The sequence below is a fragment of the Onychostoma macrolepis genome, chromosome 18 (assembly GCF_012432095.1).
Source record: "Onychostoma macrolepis isolate SWU-2019 chromosome 18, ASM1243209v1, whole genome shotgun sequence".
Classification (NCBI taxonomy): Eukaryota; Metazoa; Chordata; class Actinopteri; order Cypriniformes; family Cyprinidae; genus Onychostoma; species Onychostoma macrolepis.
The window spans coordinates 25,343,892-25,359,634 of NC_081172.1; the positions used below are offsets into that span (position 1 = coordinate 25,343,892).

Here is a 15,743-nt window from a genome sequence, read left to right on the forward strand (position 1 = left end):
ATACCCGACCCGTTATCCGACAGCAACACTAATTTAATTCCGGACCCGACCCGACCCGTTTGACATAAAAACCGCGACCCGAACCGCACCCGCATTAAATCTAAAAACGGAAAAAACGCCTTTATTTTATTTTTAATGTAACAAGCAATTAACAAGTCATTCTGAGTTAATGCGTTAATATTTTAATAATAAATTATTTAATAATAACATTTAACACACGCAGCCCAACAAGTTAACAGAGAGAGAGAAAGCACCATTCAACGTGTAAACAATATAAAACTATTGCGGACTAAAGCTTTTATTCAAACTGTGAATAGATTAACTACAGAAAAGCGAGCAAAGAGCGCTCCCTTTAATATAATCACTAGACTTACAGCTGTCAATCAATGTCAATACAGCTGTCGATTGGCTACAGTGCTCAGTGTTTGCAAATCCCGCTGTAGAAGCCCGGTCTTCAGACAGAGCGCGCGAACACAAGCACGGGACAATTTGAAAGAAAGGAGCTGCCTATCAGCATGTACTGGATTAAGTCGAAATAGTCTTGGTTATAATTGTACCCGCAACCCGCCCGTGCCTGTCACCAGTCCGACCCGCACCCGCACCGCACCCGACACGTCAATATTATTCCACCCGTTACGTCAATTTTTGCGGTTCACCCGTCGGGTACCGTGGGTACCCGCCCGCGTGCAGGACTCTGGCATGGAGACCGTGTTTAAATATGAGTTCATGGTTCACCACGCGGTCATATTATAATTATTATTTTGCGTCATCTATAGTATTTTAGGTTTCGTCTGAAACCTAGTATGTCTCTTTAGCATTAATTCAACCGCATTAAACCCACTGATCTGCCACTTAACATCATATTGAAGGAAACGCATTGGTCTACTCTACAATATTAGCCTAATATCAGTTCACACACAGGCTTATCACCGTGTTAAGCCTCGTTTATACTCGCGCCTGGCTCCGCTTCGCGAGCCTCCGCTGACTGCGCGCGCACCTCCCCAAACGGACGAGGCGTTTATACTTGACGCGTTCGCCGTTGAGATATTCTTTGAAACGACAGGGGGCGCACAAACGAAATCGTCCTTTAAATCCGCAGGAAGTAGAAGAGATGTAGGAATTTTACCGGAATTACGTCAGATAATTCAAGATGGACTATTGTTTGTTGATTTAATAAAATTTTACATCAAACTTTTTGTTCACTCTTTAATTTCTGTGCATAATGCAGACACATTTCTACATATTGTAGTATAGCTAACGGTATGTGGGTTATTCGACAGTGTTGGAATTTACAGGATGTCTTATTTATTATTCTAACACTTCAAATTAGACCACATTATTAGAGTACAAGTTAGACAAAAATATTGCCACGTTGAGACTCAAGTAGGTGTAACTGTTCAAATACCAGATTAATGTTATAATGTATATAAGTTGAAACCCTACAGTGTTTTGCAAATTTAACACTTCTAAAGGTTAGGGACTGCAAAATGTACTTTGCCATAGATTAACCCATGTGATGTCTTTATTATGTTATATAAAATGAGAAGATATAAGAACAGTTCAAAAGAGCAATGTTGATCAATATTGTTTTATTCTGAATACAATATATTACAGACACATTGTTATGTGGTGCATAGAATACTTTGCTATAGTTACAGTGCTACAGGCATATGTGAATAATTATTTTAAAACTATTATAAAAATTACAAAGAAAATATAAGCTGTTCATGTTGACTGCGGCGCCGCGTGAAGCGAACTTCCGCTAACACCGCGATGACGTCATATTTGGCGCGCGCACCCAAGCGAACTTGCGGACGCGTCGAGTATAAACCAGGCTTTAGTTGTAGTGGGTGACAAGCTACGGTATTAAACTTGTTAACCTTATAATCGCTCATAGAAAATACATCGGATGTCATAATTTTTTTATCATGACTAATTTATTAATGATCCAGCATCATCTGTATTAAAGAGAAAGAATCATTTCACCCGATGTTTAAAGAGAATAAAATAGCCTTGACAGCCGTTACTTACACATAACTAACTGTTATTGAGGAACTTGCTCTCTCTCACCGGACTCCTGTGTGTATCGGTAAAGAAGAAAAGCAGGCAGTGGACCAAACCACTGTGAGGAAAGGGAGGGGGGAATCAAAACATTTCTGAATTTAAAACGTTTTTTTGCGTTTATTTTGTTTTACTACTCACACAATTATTTTAAGTATATGTCCATTATATTATTTTCAATACACAGAGTCGCTTGTAATGATATGTTTAGGGGGGACAAGCCTCAGATAGGGGGGGGTCCTGTGCCCCCCGTCCCCCCCGGGATTTACGCCTATGCCCTAAAAAGAAACTCTGCTGGCGTGAATTCGCCAGTGTAAACCACCATGGGGTCTATACACTTGAGTTGTATTGTTTTATGCAGTTAAGCATACTTCTTGGTGAGAAATTGATAGAAAATTCACCAAATCCCCAATCTGTTAATGTTGGCTATGTCGTGCTTCTGCTAGAACATGGTGTAATAGATCCGGGGTTCCCAACCCTAGTCTTCAAGGACACCTGGCTTAATTATTTTCAAACTATCCCTGCCCTACCCCGCGCTGGTTACCTGGATCAGGTGTGTTCAATTAATCAGAAGCTGGAAGATACCATTTCAGATGAGGTTGGAGTGGGGGAGGGCAAAATGAATTGTTATCTTCTAGCTTATAATTCATTTTCTAGGTGCTATTGTAACTGCTAGAATTGGAATTTAAAATGAGAAGTACGTTTAGTGAAAGAAATGTATTTTCTTTTTTTTTAATAAAAAAATAAATCATGAATTCGTTAAAACCCCAAACAAATGGATATGTAATTATTGTACTAGCTATGCCAGGCAGCAGATAATATCACTCCAGTATGTTTAATGCTCCAGTAAAAGTTATTACTGTCAGATGTAGCCTTTTCAGAAAGTAAATTACCTGAAAGAGACTGAAATGTTAATTAAATGTAGGAAAAGCTCAATAATAACGTGCTGAAGTCTGTAAATGAATTTGAACATGGATGTTTTCAGTAACTGCTTTAAAAATATTTTGTAATTTCAGATTTGCTAAATATGTCCTGAGTACCAAAGGAAGTGGAGACGACGATGGGCAAGGGTTGTTGCTTTAGTGGAACGTGATAGCAGCTCTGAATCCGAGGGGTCAGGGGAGGGCAATCCCCTCACGGAGGGATCAACACATGACAAATTACATCCCATACTACAACAGTCGAACAGCATCACTTCTTGAGTGTTTTAATAAACAGCTGGGCTGTCACACTTACAGGAGGAAAGAACAGGTATGCCACCAAAAATTACTGTGAATGTGGTACAATTCTCATTTGATTTTTATATGATCATTAATGGGTTATGGAAGTAATGTCACCTTGTGTGGAAATTTGAGTACTTTAAACAATTCATTCAGCAGGCAGTGAGTTTTGGATGCAAGATATTGTTTGTTAGCTTTGATTTCAGATAATAGGGTCCTCCCTCCATTATGTAGATGCATAGGACCAATACATGTTATTGTTATAGCATTTAATAGTAAAATTGGACAGTGAAATGATCCAAAACTAACACATCCTATGTAATATTTCCAAGAAGGACAATTTACCCAGAGCCTGCTGGATCTCCAAGTAAGACTGAGGCAAAGGCCCACATCTCAGGAAACAATCACGGCTACCCCCAGAAGTATGTCCCTGTGTTTTTTTTATTTTAACAATGTCCTAATGTATAAAATTTAACAGAAGTGGTTGCAAAGCTTTTTATAAACATCTTCAAAATTCCATAGATAAAATGATTCTTTATTTCCATTATTTGTTTTACTCTTTTCAACAGTGGATGCACAACATAACACCTTTGAATCTTCACAGACCTGTGGACATATGTTGAGGCGTAGGTGCTAATGTTTTGAAAACTTTATATCTGAATGTGTACAACTAAGTTGATTTTTTTGCCCTGCTACAGGGCAAGACGAACACAGTCCTGTCAATTACAGAAAATCTTTTAGAAGAACTATATGTTGCCCTGAAATACCAGCTCCAGAATCTGGAAATACGTGAATAATTTGTTCTGATTTTGAATGTCCAAGTGACACTTTTAAAATGTTGTAGTAGTTATCAATAGGTTAAATGCTTAATGACACTGTATTGATACCCCAAGGGTGCAATTCAGGTCACGACACCATTGTCATTGTAAGTAATACATCAGAACTTAAGTAAGCTTTCAGATGATCATTACCCTTGTCATTGTAGAGGAAGCAATAAACACTTGGTAGTACAAACAACAGGGGCACACCCGATGGCGTAATTCAGAATTGAATGTAGTTTTCCAGTTTTCCTCCACAAATCCAATAAACAGAAATGTTAACATTTACTTTCAAAGTTGAAATCCATCTCTAGAGTGTAATGAAAATAATCTCTATCTTCTGGAATAAGGTCTGATTGTTGCAGGGTTTGGTAGTGCAAGTGTAACAACAATATTGAAGTCATTTATATATTTTGAGATATGAATTTCAAAATTAATATAAATTGTTTTTTTTTTTGTTTTTTTCACAGGTGATAAAAGGCTTCATGACAGTGAACATCGGTCGGTATCAAGGTGGTGTGATTGATCTGTCTAGAGTTGATGGATCTTCTCTCAGAGACTGTGTGAACATTTACCTTGCATCATTTGTGTGTATTGCTGCATAATATTTCAGTAAATTATATTTATGATTGCCACAATAATAAACCCAGCCTTTGATATTACTTGAATTCAGGATTTAACATGTCACACACCATTATATCTCCTTATATACCTGCCTGTTTTCTTGCTCAGAAGTTTTATGATGTCCATACTAACTCGGACAGTCAGCCAGACTTGAGAAGAAGCCATTCAAAGCTACACCTTTATACTATGTAATTCAAGGTAATTTTGGCCTTGTAATGTTCAAAATCTCTTGTTCCTTGTCTTATGTAATTTTTATTAGTGCCCTTTATCTATTCAGGGGACATTTTCTAAAAGACTGTCTTTATTAGAAATGTCCTGTTCACTTTCACACAGTTACACACCTAAGGGTCTTTCTCAAGGGCACCACAGTGGGATTGAAGAGGGAGCGAAGAAATGCTGTTTTTTTTCACAGCTAAAAAAACAGCTAAAATCTAACATGCATTCAATGCAGAAAAACTTTTACTGACATAAGATTATTGCAGAGTAAAATATCATATAATACATGTTGATTACTTTTTTCTAATGCTTCGTTCATAAAATGGATGCAAAATCTTGTTCCATTGTATTTTAAATTTGGTTGTAGGACCATAAAAAACATTTTCAAAATTAGTAAGTGTGTCATTTACCTCAAACCGTGCCTTTTGATTTTTTTTTTTTTTTTTCTTAAAAAATATTCTCTTCCCTCAGATGCTTTGAAGAGGTGGAGCCCCAATACTACAGACTCAGACATTGATGCAGCAATGGGGGAACACCTGAAGCATGCTCCAGGAAGAGCCGGGGGTGGTAAACGACTTTCACAGACAATAAAAACATATACATATGTGTTAACCATATTTCAGTATTTTTGTTGTTTACTTGTTTGATTTATGGCTGTTTAACAGTAATGCAAGACTGTTAGGGAAAAAAAAAGAGTACTTCTATAGCTCTGACTTCCATGCATCAATGGTGGAACACATGAATCACGCTCCTGGAAGAGCTGGTGGTTTGTGGACCAAGAAAATGAGAGTAAACATTTTGAAAATTTTTTTTTGAAAGACTCTAAAGATAGTTACATATGTGTTAACTATGATCCTGTACTTTTATTTTCTTGTGTAAATAATGGCTGCTTAACATTAATGTAAAACTGTTAAAGAAAATGCCATTGCCACAGATTTAGAATTAACCACATTCTACTATTTTTATTTTCTTGTTTGGATAGTAGCTGTTTAACAAATGGAAGACATTTTTCAAAAATGTAATATTCACAATAAAATATGTTGTGCTAAATTACAACACTATTCTTCTTGCTTAAGTCCAGGAATAATGTGCTATTGTTTGTGATGTACACATGATTAAAATGTTTTGTAGACGTTCAGGTCGGACTGGACCGATTTTGGACCTTTTTACAACATTTGTCAAGTTCAGATGTGTAAACCTCGAGACATAATTTAATGCCTTTCACGATGTTACACAATGGGTGTGTGATTATTTTATATGCAGGCTTATATACTTAAATTAATACATAAAATTAACAAATAGACATCCAGAAGATGACACATTTAGACGTTCAGGGACGTGCAGAAAAGACGTGCAATTCACGGCCAGAAGACGTTGGTTCAATTTTCATTTTGGATATATTTTTCAACCATGACGGGATGTGTTGGAGGGAAGTCTTTTCAACGGTCATTAAACGTCCAAATGTTTGTTGGGATGTTTAAAGGTAACATCAACATAGAATTTTTGTGTAGTCTTTCGGAAACATTTTGTCAGCTAAACTATCAGTATGTTATTAAATGATGCCACAATCCACTGCACACAGTGCTCTGTCTTCATTCCAGTTAAAAATTAAAAATGGCGGATCTTGAGGAATCTTGAGAAATAAGTATCACAGTCATCAGTTAAACGGGTGGAATTAAAACTTGAACAAGTTGTAACACTTTTAAATGTACTTGTACGGGAATCCCAGAGATTGCCCAAAACAGGACAGTGAATATTGCCACAACTGTGAGAAGTGACTAATGCACACAAGCACAAACTAAGTTAAAAACAAAAAAGGTTACAACAGTCCAGTTTCCCCCATCAGAGTTTCAATTTGCAGCCACAATAGATAACTGATGGGAATCAGAGAAGATGTAGGGCCTATTTGAGAGCACTGTTAAAAGTGAAACGATTTAGTGGTCTCTCTCTTTCCGTTAAATCCGTTTCCCTTCTGATTGTTTACTCGTCTACAACTGAACCTGTGCAACCACAAACCAGCAACTTGTAGACACCTGCTTCCTCTTTCTCTCAAAAACCAGGTCACGAGGTTAAAAAAAAGAAGAAAATCAAGACACATCTCAGCGTTATCCCCCCTCCCACTTTCTCCATTTTCCATTAAGTGTGTAATTTAGACGTATTTATTGGGTTTTATTATTGTTAACTGAGGAATCTGCAAAGGCTAATCTTAATGTGGCTTATATTTTGTGACCTGGCTGTCAATGTTTAAGATTAGACAGGCTACATAAGCAGACTTAAATGTTTCACATTTCAGACAATACTGTTTGCATGTACAGTAGGCTAATGTCGTTCAGTCAAGTCACTAGCATATGTTTCATAGTTCATCCTATAACATCTGAAAGCATTTCAGAGTGTCCTGTAATTTGTTTGGTCACATTAGAGTGTTACATTTCTTCAGTCTGCGCAAATGAACAGCTGCGATTCTAAACAAATAACTCACAGCATTCTAAACGGAACAGCTTTAAAACTGACATATTTTGAACGTGCACTCCTGTTTTGAAGCAGGCAGGCCTATCTTGCTTGTGATTTTTACTGTGAAAGTATCCCTATAAAATGTATCCCCTTTAATTTCTAAATAGATGCTTACAAATGTACACTATTTAAATAAAAAATGAAATAATACATAGGCTATTTAGAATTTACGCTTTAAGGGACGCGACGCTCGGCTAACGTCGTTGATTGGTCCACTGCCTGGCGACGTCACATTCCATTTGTAACCTTGCGCTAGTTTGCAGCTAGAGGTGGGTGTCATCATCACACGCGCGGAGATCAGGTTTCACTGGACGAACCGCGTCTCTCGCGCAGGCAAGCCCACGGGAACGACAATGGCGACTAGAAAAATCACTCACCTTTCCCGTTTCCTCTAAATATCGCTGCTGAAAATGCGCTGCTCGGGGTGTGACGCCGGAAACATGTGTATTTATATCCTGTGAATAATATTAGTGTGTTGGTGGTGAAGCGCGCGCGTCACGGCAGCTTTAATAATAAAGGATTGAAGATGGCGGAGTTTTCTCCGGTGCTGCCTCCGCTGCGGGAGGATGGAGGAGGCGGACGGTACGGACAGCCGTTGTTCCCCAGATCCCGGTCCGGGTCGGAGTCGGACAGCGAACTGTCGCAGAGTTTGGCCCGCACAAAGACGCGCTCGTACGGCAGCACCGCGAGCGTCACTGCGCCGTTAGGAGAGAAATACATAGAGCACCGGGTAACGGACGGGGACACACTGCAGGGTATAGCGCTCAAATATGGTGTTACGGTAAGAATATGAGCCGCATATCAATATGATCACACACATACAAGAAACCACGGCCTAGTAATTTCCTTAAGTTATATGCTCAACGTTGTTGTGCATCCCATTTGGGCATCATATATGCGCTACATGGACCGTGTCTCAACTAACTTAGTGAGCTTCCTATCTACACCACATTTTTGGAACACTATAAGCGCCTGCAGCAATTTTGGGGCACATGCCGTTACATGACATGTTTCAAAACCTAGTAAACTCACTAGTTAGGCAACGTTGTTGTCCATCATAATAGCGGGGTCTTTTTTGACCATCATAGACATGGGCACCTGCAAGTTTGGGGGTCTCAAAACAGAAAACTTCTTACAGTATTGTAGGTCAAAAAGGCTGTGAACTTTTTGTTTGCATTTTAAGGCATCATACGTGTGAAGTTTGAGTATTATTGACCTATAATGCCCAAATTTGCTGTTGGCTATATGGGCTGCGTGATCAAAACCAAGTGAGCTGTCTGTCTAGGCAGCATTCTCGGTATCACATGCATTTTAGGGTATCTAGAGAACATACAGAAGCTTTTAGTATCATTAACTTGTTCTGCATGATGAAACCATCATATGATGCCAAAACATGCTGTGAATGAAAATCCAGACGGTATTTTTAAGAAGTCTAGCTAGCTTATTATGATGCACCTGTAATGCTCAGGACTGCGTTGCCCAAAAGTTGATCGTAGCTCCATCGGTGGCAATGGTTCTACGATGTATTTAGGCTTACGATGCTTTTTGGAAACACAGCCCAGGTTGAGACTTTTTGTACAAATATAAGATATGATTGCTTATGATACGACTATGCAGAGATAATGAAACTCAAGAAAATTGTGAAAAACTCATTGATCATAATACCAAGCATCGTGCCATTACTGAGTGTGATGAAAGATTTGGAGATCAAATAGATGTGTAAATTGATTTTCTGGATTTGCAAACAGAATTGTCTGGATTCATCTAAGGAAATCACAGATTATAACCTAGCTCTTGATCTCTAAACAAATATATGCTCATGTAGTTTGATTAGTTACATTAGACACACACTGGTGATGTTGAACAAGCAAACACTGTGTAGATAGAGTTGTATTTCTTGAAAATAAAACTTCATGTTTTATATTTTCATTTGTTGTTGTTTTTTTCTTTATTTACACAGATGGAGCAAATTAAACGAGTCAATAAACTATTCAGCAATGAATGCATATTCCTGCGAAACACTCTAAATATTCCTGTTAAGTCAGAAAAACGCTCCTTCTTTAACGGACTGTCTCTGGAGTCACCTGACGGCGAGGGAAGCACGCTGCAGGAGTCTCCGTACGTGAGTCAGGACATGGACACTCCATCACCCCCACCAGAACCGGCCGCCCCGGAGCCAAACACCCGACCTGTGCAGGCAGAAGAGCTGTCAGCTAAAGACTACTTACACCGGCTGGACTTACAGATCAAACAGTCCAAACAAGCCGCCCGCAAACTGAAAGAGGATGGTGGGAGGTAAATGAACTTTTGACCTGCATGATCTTCTCTCTTATTTTAATAAACCTACTGACCTCTTTAATAACGATGAACAGAAACTCTTGTCCCAGACCCTAGAAAGTTGCCTTGCTGTCTACTTTCTAAGGCAGCATCCCAACTGAAAATTAACACGCCTTATACCATTATGTCCATTAATTTATTAACTTTTTTTATTTTACTTTGCAAAGGTCTTTGCACTAGACAGACATGGGCACACAAGACATGTTCTTCCTGTCAAATAGCTAGAAGGAGGGATACTGAATGTAACAATGCAGGGGGGATTGACATCAGTGTTGTCTACTAAAAAAAAAAAACTCATGCGTCATCTTATAACTTATGCTGCCGTTCAAAAGTTTGTGGTCAGTAAGGTACTTTTTTTGAAAGAAATGAATACTTTTATTTTGTAAGGACACATTCAGTTTGACAAAAGTGTCATTCAAGACATTTATAATGTTCATCATTGCATTTTGCAGCACAATATTAATCAGCACGTTTTTAACATTCATAATAAAATGAAATGTTTCTTGAGCACCAAATTAGCTCATATGATCTCAGGTCAAAAAAATTCAGCTTTGCCATAACAGGGGTAAATTATGTTTTAAAATATATTCAAATAGAAAACAGTTTTCAAATTGTAATGATGTTGCTCAATATTACTGATTTTACTGTATTTTTGAACACATATACGCAGCCTTTTAAGATTTAAAAAATATTACTGACAACATTTGAACGCTAATGTACCTTGTAAAGTAATTAAAATTTCCCATCAGGGGATTTCAGTATTTTGATGTTAGCATGTTGCTAAGCTAAAGATGTCATATTCTAATAATCATATGTAATGCAACTTGAAAATAGTAGTAAAATAGTCTGTTTTAATTATGTAATTAAATATTTAAAATCTTAAGTATTTTTAGAAGATGCACGCCATTTAAAAAAAAAAAATGATACTGAGCACCATTTTGGTCAGCAGCAAACCAGTGAAAATGCTGTCTGGTAGGAAGCTCACTGAAGCAGAGATGAGGTTTGCTGACCTGTGGTAAGAAATCTGTCCATCAATCTGAAATGCTGCAGTTTTTATTTTAGCTGAATCAGTCAGCCAGATTTGTGTGTGTGCACATCTAGTGGAAAAGGCAGCAGTGTTTGGAGAGAGGCCTTGTTGTCCTCCATAGATATTGGGCAATGAATGTTGTTTGTCATGTATTCTTAGACAAACATATACTTAACATGTTTCTCAGAATGAAACCAGTCAGGTCAGATCTGTCTCCGAGCTAAAAACCCACGCATGCATTCACACAAGAAGTGCCACATTTTGGCACACATCTCTGCTGATGGCAGTAAGTTGCAGGTTGTAACCTGTTGTAGTCTTAAACTCTGTTCTCTGTGTGAAGCTCACGAAAAAGGAAGGCTCAAACTTAAGTTCACCCAAAAATGAAAATTACCACATAATTTACTCACCCTCAAGGCATCCTAGGTGTAGATGTCCAAAATAAGTCCAATAAAGCGCATCTGCGGCTCCGGGGGTGAATAAAGCGAATCGATGTGTTTTTGTAAGAAAAATATCCATATTAAAAATTTTATAAACCGTAATCTCTAGCTCCAGTAAAAACTGACAAACGTTTTGTTTTGTTTTTTTTCTCGTGAGACTAGCATATTCTCACTGGAGCTTACACTACTCTGACGTCCTACGTCATCCACCGGAACAGCATTCTATTGTGAACGCGTGTATGACAGTTAGAGATTACGGTTTATAAAATTTTAAATATGGATATGTTTCTTACAAAAACACACTGATTCACTTCAGGAGGCCTTTATTCACCCCCCAGAGCTGTGTGAGGCACTTTTTTTTTTTTGTAAAGCTTGGAAGAGCCAGGACGTTTTTAAATATAACTCAAATTGGATTCGTCTGAAAGAGTTAAGTCATGTACATCTAGGATGGCTTGAGAGTGAGTAAATTATGGGTGAACAATCTATTTTTGGGTGAACTATCCCTTTAATGCAAAAATGAAAATGATCTTATTTACTCCCCTTCACACATTGTTCCATGTCTGTACGTCTATATTCTTCTGTAGAACAGAAAAGGAGATGTTTTGATGTAATTATACATTTTGGAGAGCCAGTCAAGCTCCGAAAAGGACACAAAAACAAGTAGTCCATATGCGCTGTATTCTATACCTTTTGAACAATAGCTTTTGAAGAGGACAGACTAAAGTTTCGGTATTCGAACCATTGTTTAATTCCAACATTTAATTCTTTTAGCTGTTCCTCGGGCATTCTGGGCAGTTGAGCTAGTGTTCAGTGCTCCTCAATCTGTCATGAGAAACACAGGCACCAATTGTGTTTGCTGTCTTTGCTGTTACGAGGGTGGTAAATGATGACTGAATTATTTTGATTATTGCGTGAACCATTCCTGGAATTAATTTCCTGTAATATGTTCCCTCATTCGTTCGATAACAGATATTCAATTGAAAAGCGCTTGATGGAAAAGTTCCCTGAGTCGGTGTAAGAGATATGAGCACAATGGCAGAAAACTGCTCAATTAATCATGAATCTCTGGAAAGGAAGTAACAAACCCTCTGTACACATGTGTTCAACCATGCTTGCCCTACACACTCACACTGAAACGCCATTGTCCTTTATATGCACCGATCAAACAGAAGTAGTGTTTTCATCAGATCAATGCTGCGACTGAGTCTTGGAAATGATTGATGACCAGCACTGATCATCAGTTGTTGTTTTCCCCATATGCATTCCCAAGAACTGTTAATCCAAAAACCTTAACTTGGAAACATTTATTGACTGGAAAACATGCTGGTTTCAATTTAAACAAATTTCCTGTTTTTAAACAGCCTGTTTGGGGAATTACCAGAAGTCAAAATAGGGCTAGATCAGAGCCTGATGTGTTTGTTTGCACGGAAATCTCAGTGAATGCTTTTTTTGTTTGGAGGAGATGATTGACCCTGTGAGGGTGATTTTGAAGGGATTGTCCACCCAAAAATGAAAATTCTGCCATTTATTGACCATCGTCATTTATTGACCCTCATGTCATTTCAGACCTGTATGACTGACTTTTGTTAGGGGAATATAAAAAGATATTTTGTTGGTAACCAAACAATTTCGGTTCCCATTCACTTCATGGACAAAATACAATAGAAGTCAATGGGAACCAAAACTATTTGGTTTGAAAATGATTATAGAATTGTCATTTTGGGTGGACAATCCCTTTTAACCTATAAATAGTGAGTCAAGAAAGACATTAAAAGAATTGCAGTCAATGTTTCTTCAACTTTGTTATTTACATTGTAAATGGAATGTGAAGTCAGTTGCATTGCCTTGTGGCAAGCAGTCTTGTAAGTATATGTGTGTTATATATTGTCTGCGCTATATTGTAATATTGTAATTGTTGTTTTAACGATGTGCGATTTGACATTGAGTATTTAGTGAAAACCATTCAAAACACCTAAAGTGCACGCATTACGTGAAGTCTAGACTAGTGTAGAGTGTTCTTTCACTGCATGATTCAGTCTATAAAAATACATTTAGAATGATCACATAATTCAAGACATGGAGGCAGAAAACTTATATATTTATACCACTTCATATCAATTAATTTCACACGAATAGTGCATTTTTTTTTTTCTCCAAAAAATACCCTGATTGCAAATGTGACCGATTTTTAAATTTTTTTTTTTTTTTTTTTATACAACAGTTCAATAAACAAGGTTAATTAAGAGACGTACATTAGACATCATATTGGCTGTTTTTGTGCTTTTTCGACAACAAAAATAATTCCAAACACAGCCACAACGCAACATGACTGTGTTTCGTTCCTGAATGAATCGACAGTATAAATGATTTAGTTCAATCACAGTGACTCACTTAATAACAGTGACTTGCTGCCACCTGCTGGTGGTTTTAGTTTCACATTTAAAGGGTTAGTTCACCCAAAAATGAAAATTAGCCTGTTTTACTCACCCTCGAGGCATCCTTGGTGTACATGACTTTCTTCTTTCAGATGAATCCAATCTGAGTTATATTAAAAATTGTCCTGGCTATTCCAAGCGTTATCATTTCAGTGGGTGGGTGTTTCTGTTAAACAGTCCACAAGACGTCAAATAAAGTGCACGCTTCCATACTAAAACTTGCCTCACACGGCTACGGGGCAAGAATAAAGGCCTCCTGTAGTGAATCCATTTTGTAAGAAAAATATCCATATTTCAAATGTAATAAACAATTTTCTCTTCTGTAAATAAAATATGTGCACACAGAGAGAATCACTTATATAAATAAAGAAATGCATTAAGATTAAAATATCAATATTGTACTTTTACAGCTGTTAAAATAAAATAGTAACACAATTCTCACTATTAAAGGTGCAATAGGTGATTGTCTTCAGAAACACATCTCTTCACATCCTGATAGCAATCATTTTGTTAAGTGGTCTAAATATATTAAAATGTATTTCTATATTCTGTGGAAGGCATAGGACCAAGAAATGTTCGTCCAATCAAAACGCTCGGTCCGAGCATTTTAATTGGCTTTCCTACCTGCCTGTCAAGGTATGTATTTGCATACCTCTGCGCACCCGGTTCGCGCAGACAGGATACGTCATCAGCGCGTTCACGTATGCTATTGCAGACAGAGCGAGAAAGGTAGACAAACATCAACAACCCGATCTTCCTTCCTGGTATTGTAGTACTTTTACTAACTGTATTATAAAGTTTTCTCACCAGTGAATGACACGTGATGTAGCCAAGGCGTTCCCAATTATTATGCAACACAAAATCTAACACAAATAACACTAACAACTAATAGTGTCTTACCATTTCACTCAACTTTTAATAGAAAAAGAATGTCTACTTGTTTTTTAGTTTTATTTTACATTTAAATATTTGCTTTAGGCTTTATATAGGAATAGTAGGAGTATATATCTAAAATGATTAACAAGGAATTTGCATTAAAATTCACTTTCAGTTCTTTTAAGCTTCTTATTAAAGTGACACATTTGCTATATATATATATATTCAGCTGCTTTTAAAAAGATATTGTTTGTGTGTGTTTAATTTCAGAGAGGAAGACGACCCAGCAAACTCAACATCATCATATCAGGAGATCTGATGGATTCTTCTTCATCTGTTTACCTGCAGCGCTGACAATGACCCATCATCATCTTCATCTTTCCATCCCTGTTTTGCCTGCTCATTTTTTAACTCTACCTTTACCCAAACTGCAACACCGGACCACATGCCATACTCTTGTGCTGAAGGTCCATCATTGCCTTCTTCAGCAGTATTATAGTGACGTTATTTCTGATTTTATCATCAATTCTCCATCTCACATAACAGTAAAGAAGCGAGCTTGTCTTCTTTAGGAAGAGCAATAGCGATCCACATGTAGATCACTAACTTATAACCTCTGCTCATATGAAACATTGTATCTGCAGTCTGTCCAGTAATGTAACTTAGCAGATAAAACATCCCGGACTCTTGTGTGGCTGCCTGCTGATTTTAATTTATCTTTTTTTTTTTTTTTTTTGCCTATAAAAGCTTTATGTGTGGGGTTGAAAGGGATAAATAATGCTGTGTTGGTGTGAATGTTGTGTTTTTGTGTGTTGGGGTTTAATAAAAATATTTTACTGTGCTGCTTGGATTGGATTTTGCAGAATAAATGCTTCTGTAAATGAAGAGCTTCCTGTTTTTTTAATTTTTTTTAATTTTTATTGTAGATCAAGAAAATTTTGGGTTATTACAGGATGGATCTTACCTTTCAGCATCACCATAGAAGTTTTAACAAGCACTCCAGGCAGTACAGATTTGTTAGATAACAGCCCTTTGGGAAATGAACTTACGGAGAAAAAAAAAAAAGTAAGTTGATCAAAATATATTGGCAAAATGTAAACTATGAATTAAGAATTTTATATAAAGAACACAAAAATAATCTTATGAAACAGATAAAGTATAAAATGTAGTCTTGAGAAATA

General features: G+C 37.3%; 1 protein-coding gene and 1 long non-coding RNA gene across 5 annotated transcripts; both read left to right on the top strand.

The window, feature by feature from the left end:
• The first annotated feature begins 1,726 nt into the window (after positions 1 to 1,726).
• Positions 1,727 to 6,169, top strand: LOC131524497 (uncharacterized). 4 transcript variants are annotated; one of them, XR_009266989.1, is made up of 7 exons: positions 1,727 to 2,124; positions 3,078 to 3,312; positions 3,614 to 3,703; positions 3,851 to 3,907; positions 4,570 to 4,686; positions 4,832 to 4,921; positions 5,411 to 6,169. It is a non-coding gene; the product is annotated as an uncharacterized LOC131524497 (long non-coding RNA). The 4 variants fall into 4 exon arrangements; XR_009266987.1 differs by having other exon boundaries at positions 4,570 to 4,921; XR_009266990.1 differs by having other exon boundaries at positions 3,617 to 3,703; positions 4,570 to 4,921.
• Positions 6,170 to 7,680: 1,511 nt separating this feature from the next.
• lysmd2 (LysM, putative peptidoglycan-binding, domain containing 2) lies at positions 7,681 to 15,447 on the top strand. The gene is made up of 3 exons (XM_058752327.1): positions 7,681 to 8,231; positions 9,411 to 9,745; positions 14,833 to 15,447. The coding sequence occupies exons 1-3, from the start codon at positions 7,977 to 7,979 to the stop codon at positions 14,879 to 14,881; spliced, it is 639 nt and encodes a 212-aa protein (XP_058608310.1). The 5' UTR covers positions 7,681 to 7,976; the 3' UTR covers positions 14,882 to 15,447.
• The last annotated feature ends 296 nt before the right edge of the window (positions 15,448 to 15,743 follow it).

What these genes read in the sequence shown, in the direction of transcription:
- lysmd2 (XM_058752327.1), top strand. Translation starts at nt 7,977, where the DNA reads ATGGCGGAGTTTTCTCCGGTGCTGCCTCCGCTGCGGGAGGATGGAGGA. An exon ending in CGCTCAAATATGGTGTTACG is followed by an intron (nt 8,232 to 9,410) that starts GTAAGAATATGA and finishes TTATTTACACAG; the next exon opens with ATGGAGCAAATTAAACGAGT. An exon ending in CTGAAAGAGGATGGTGGGAG is followed by an intron (nt 9,746 to 14,832) that starts GTAAATGAACTT and finishes GTTTAATTTCAG; the next exon opens with AGAGGAAGACGACCCAGCAA.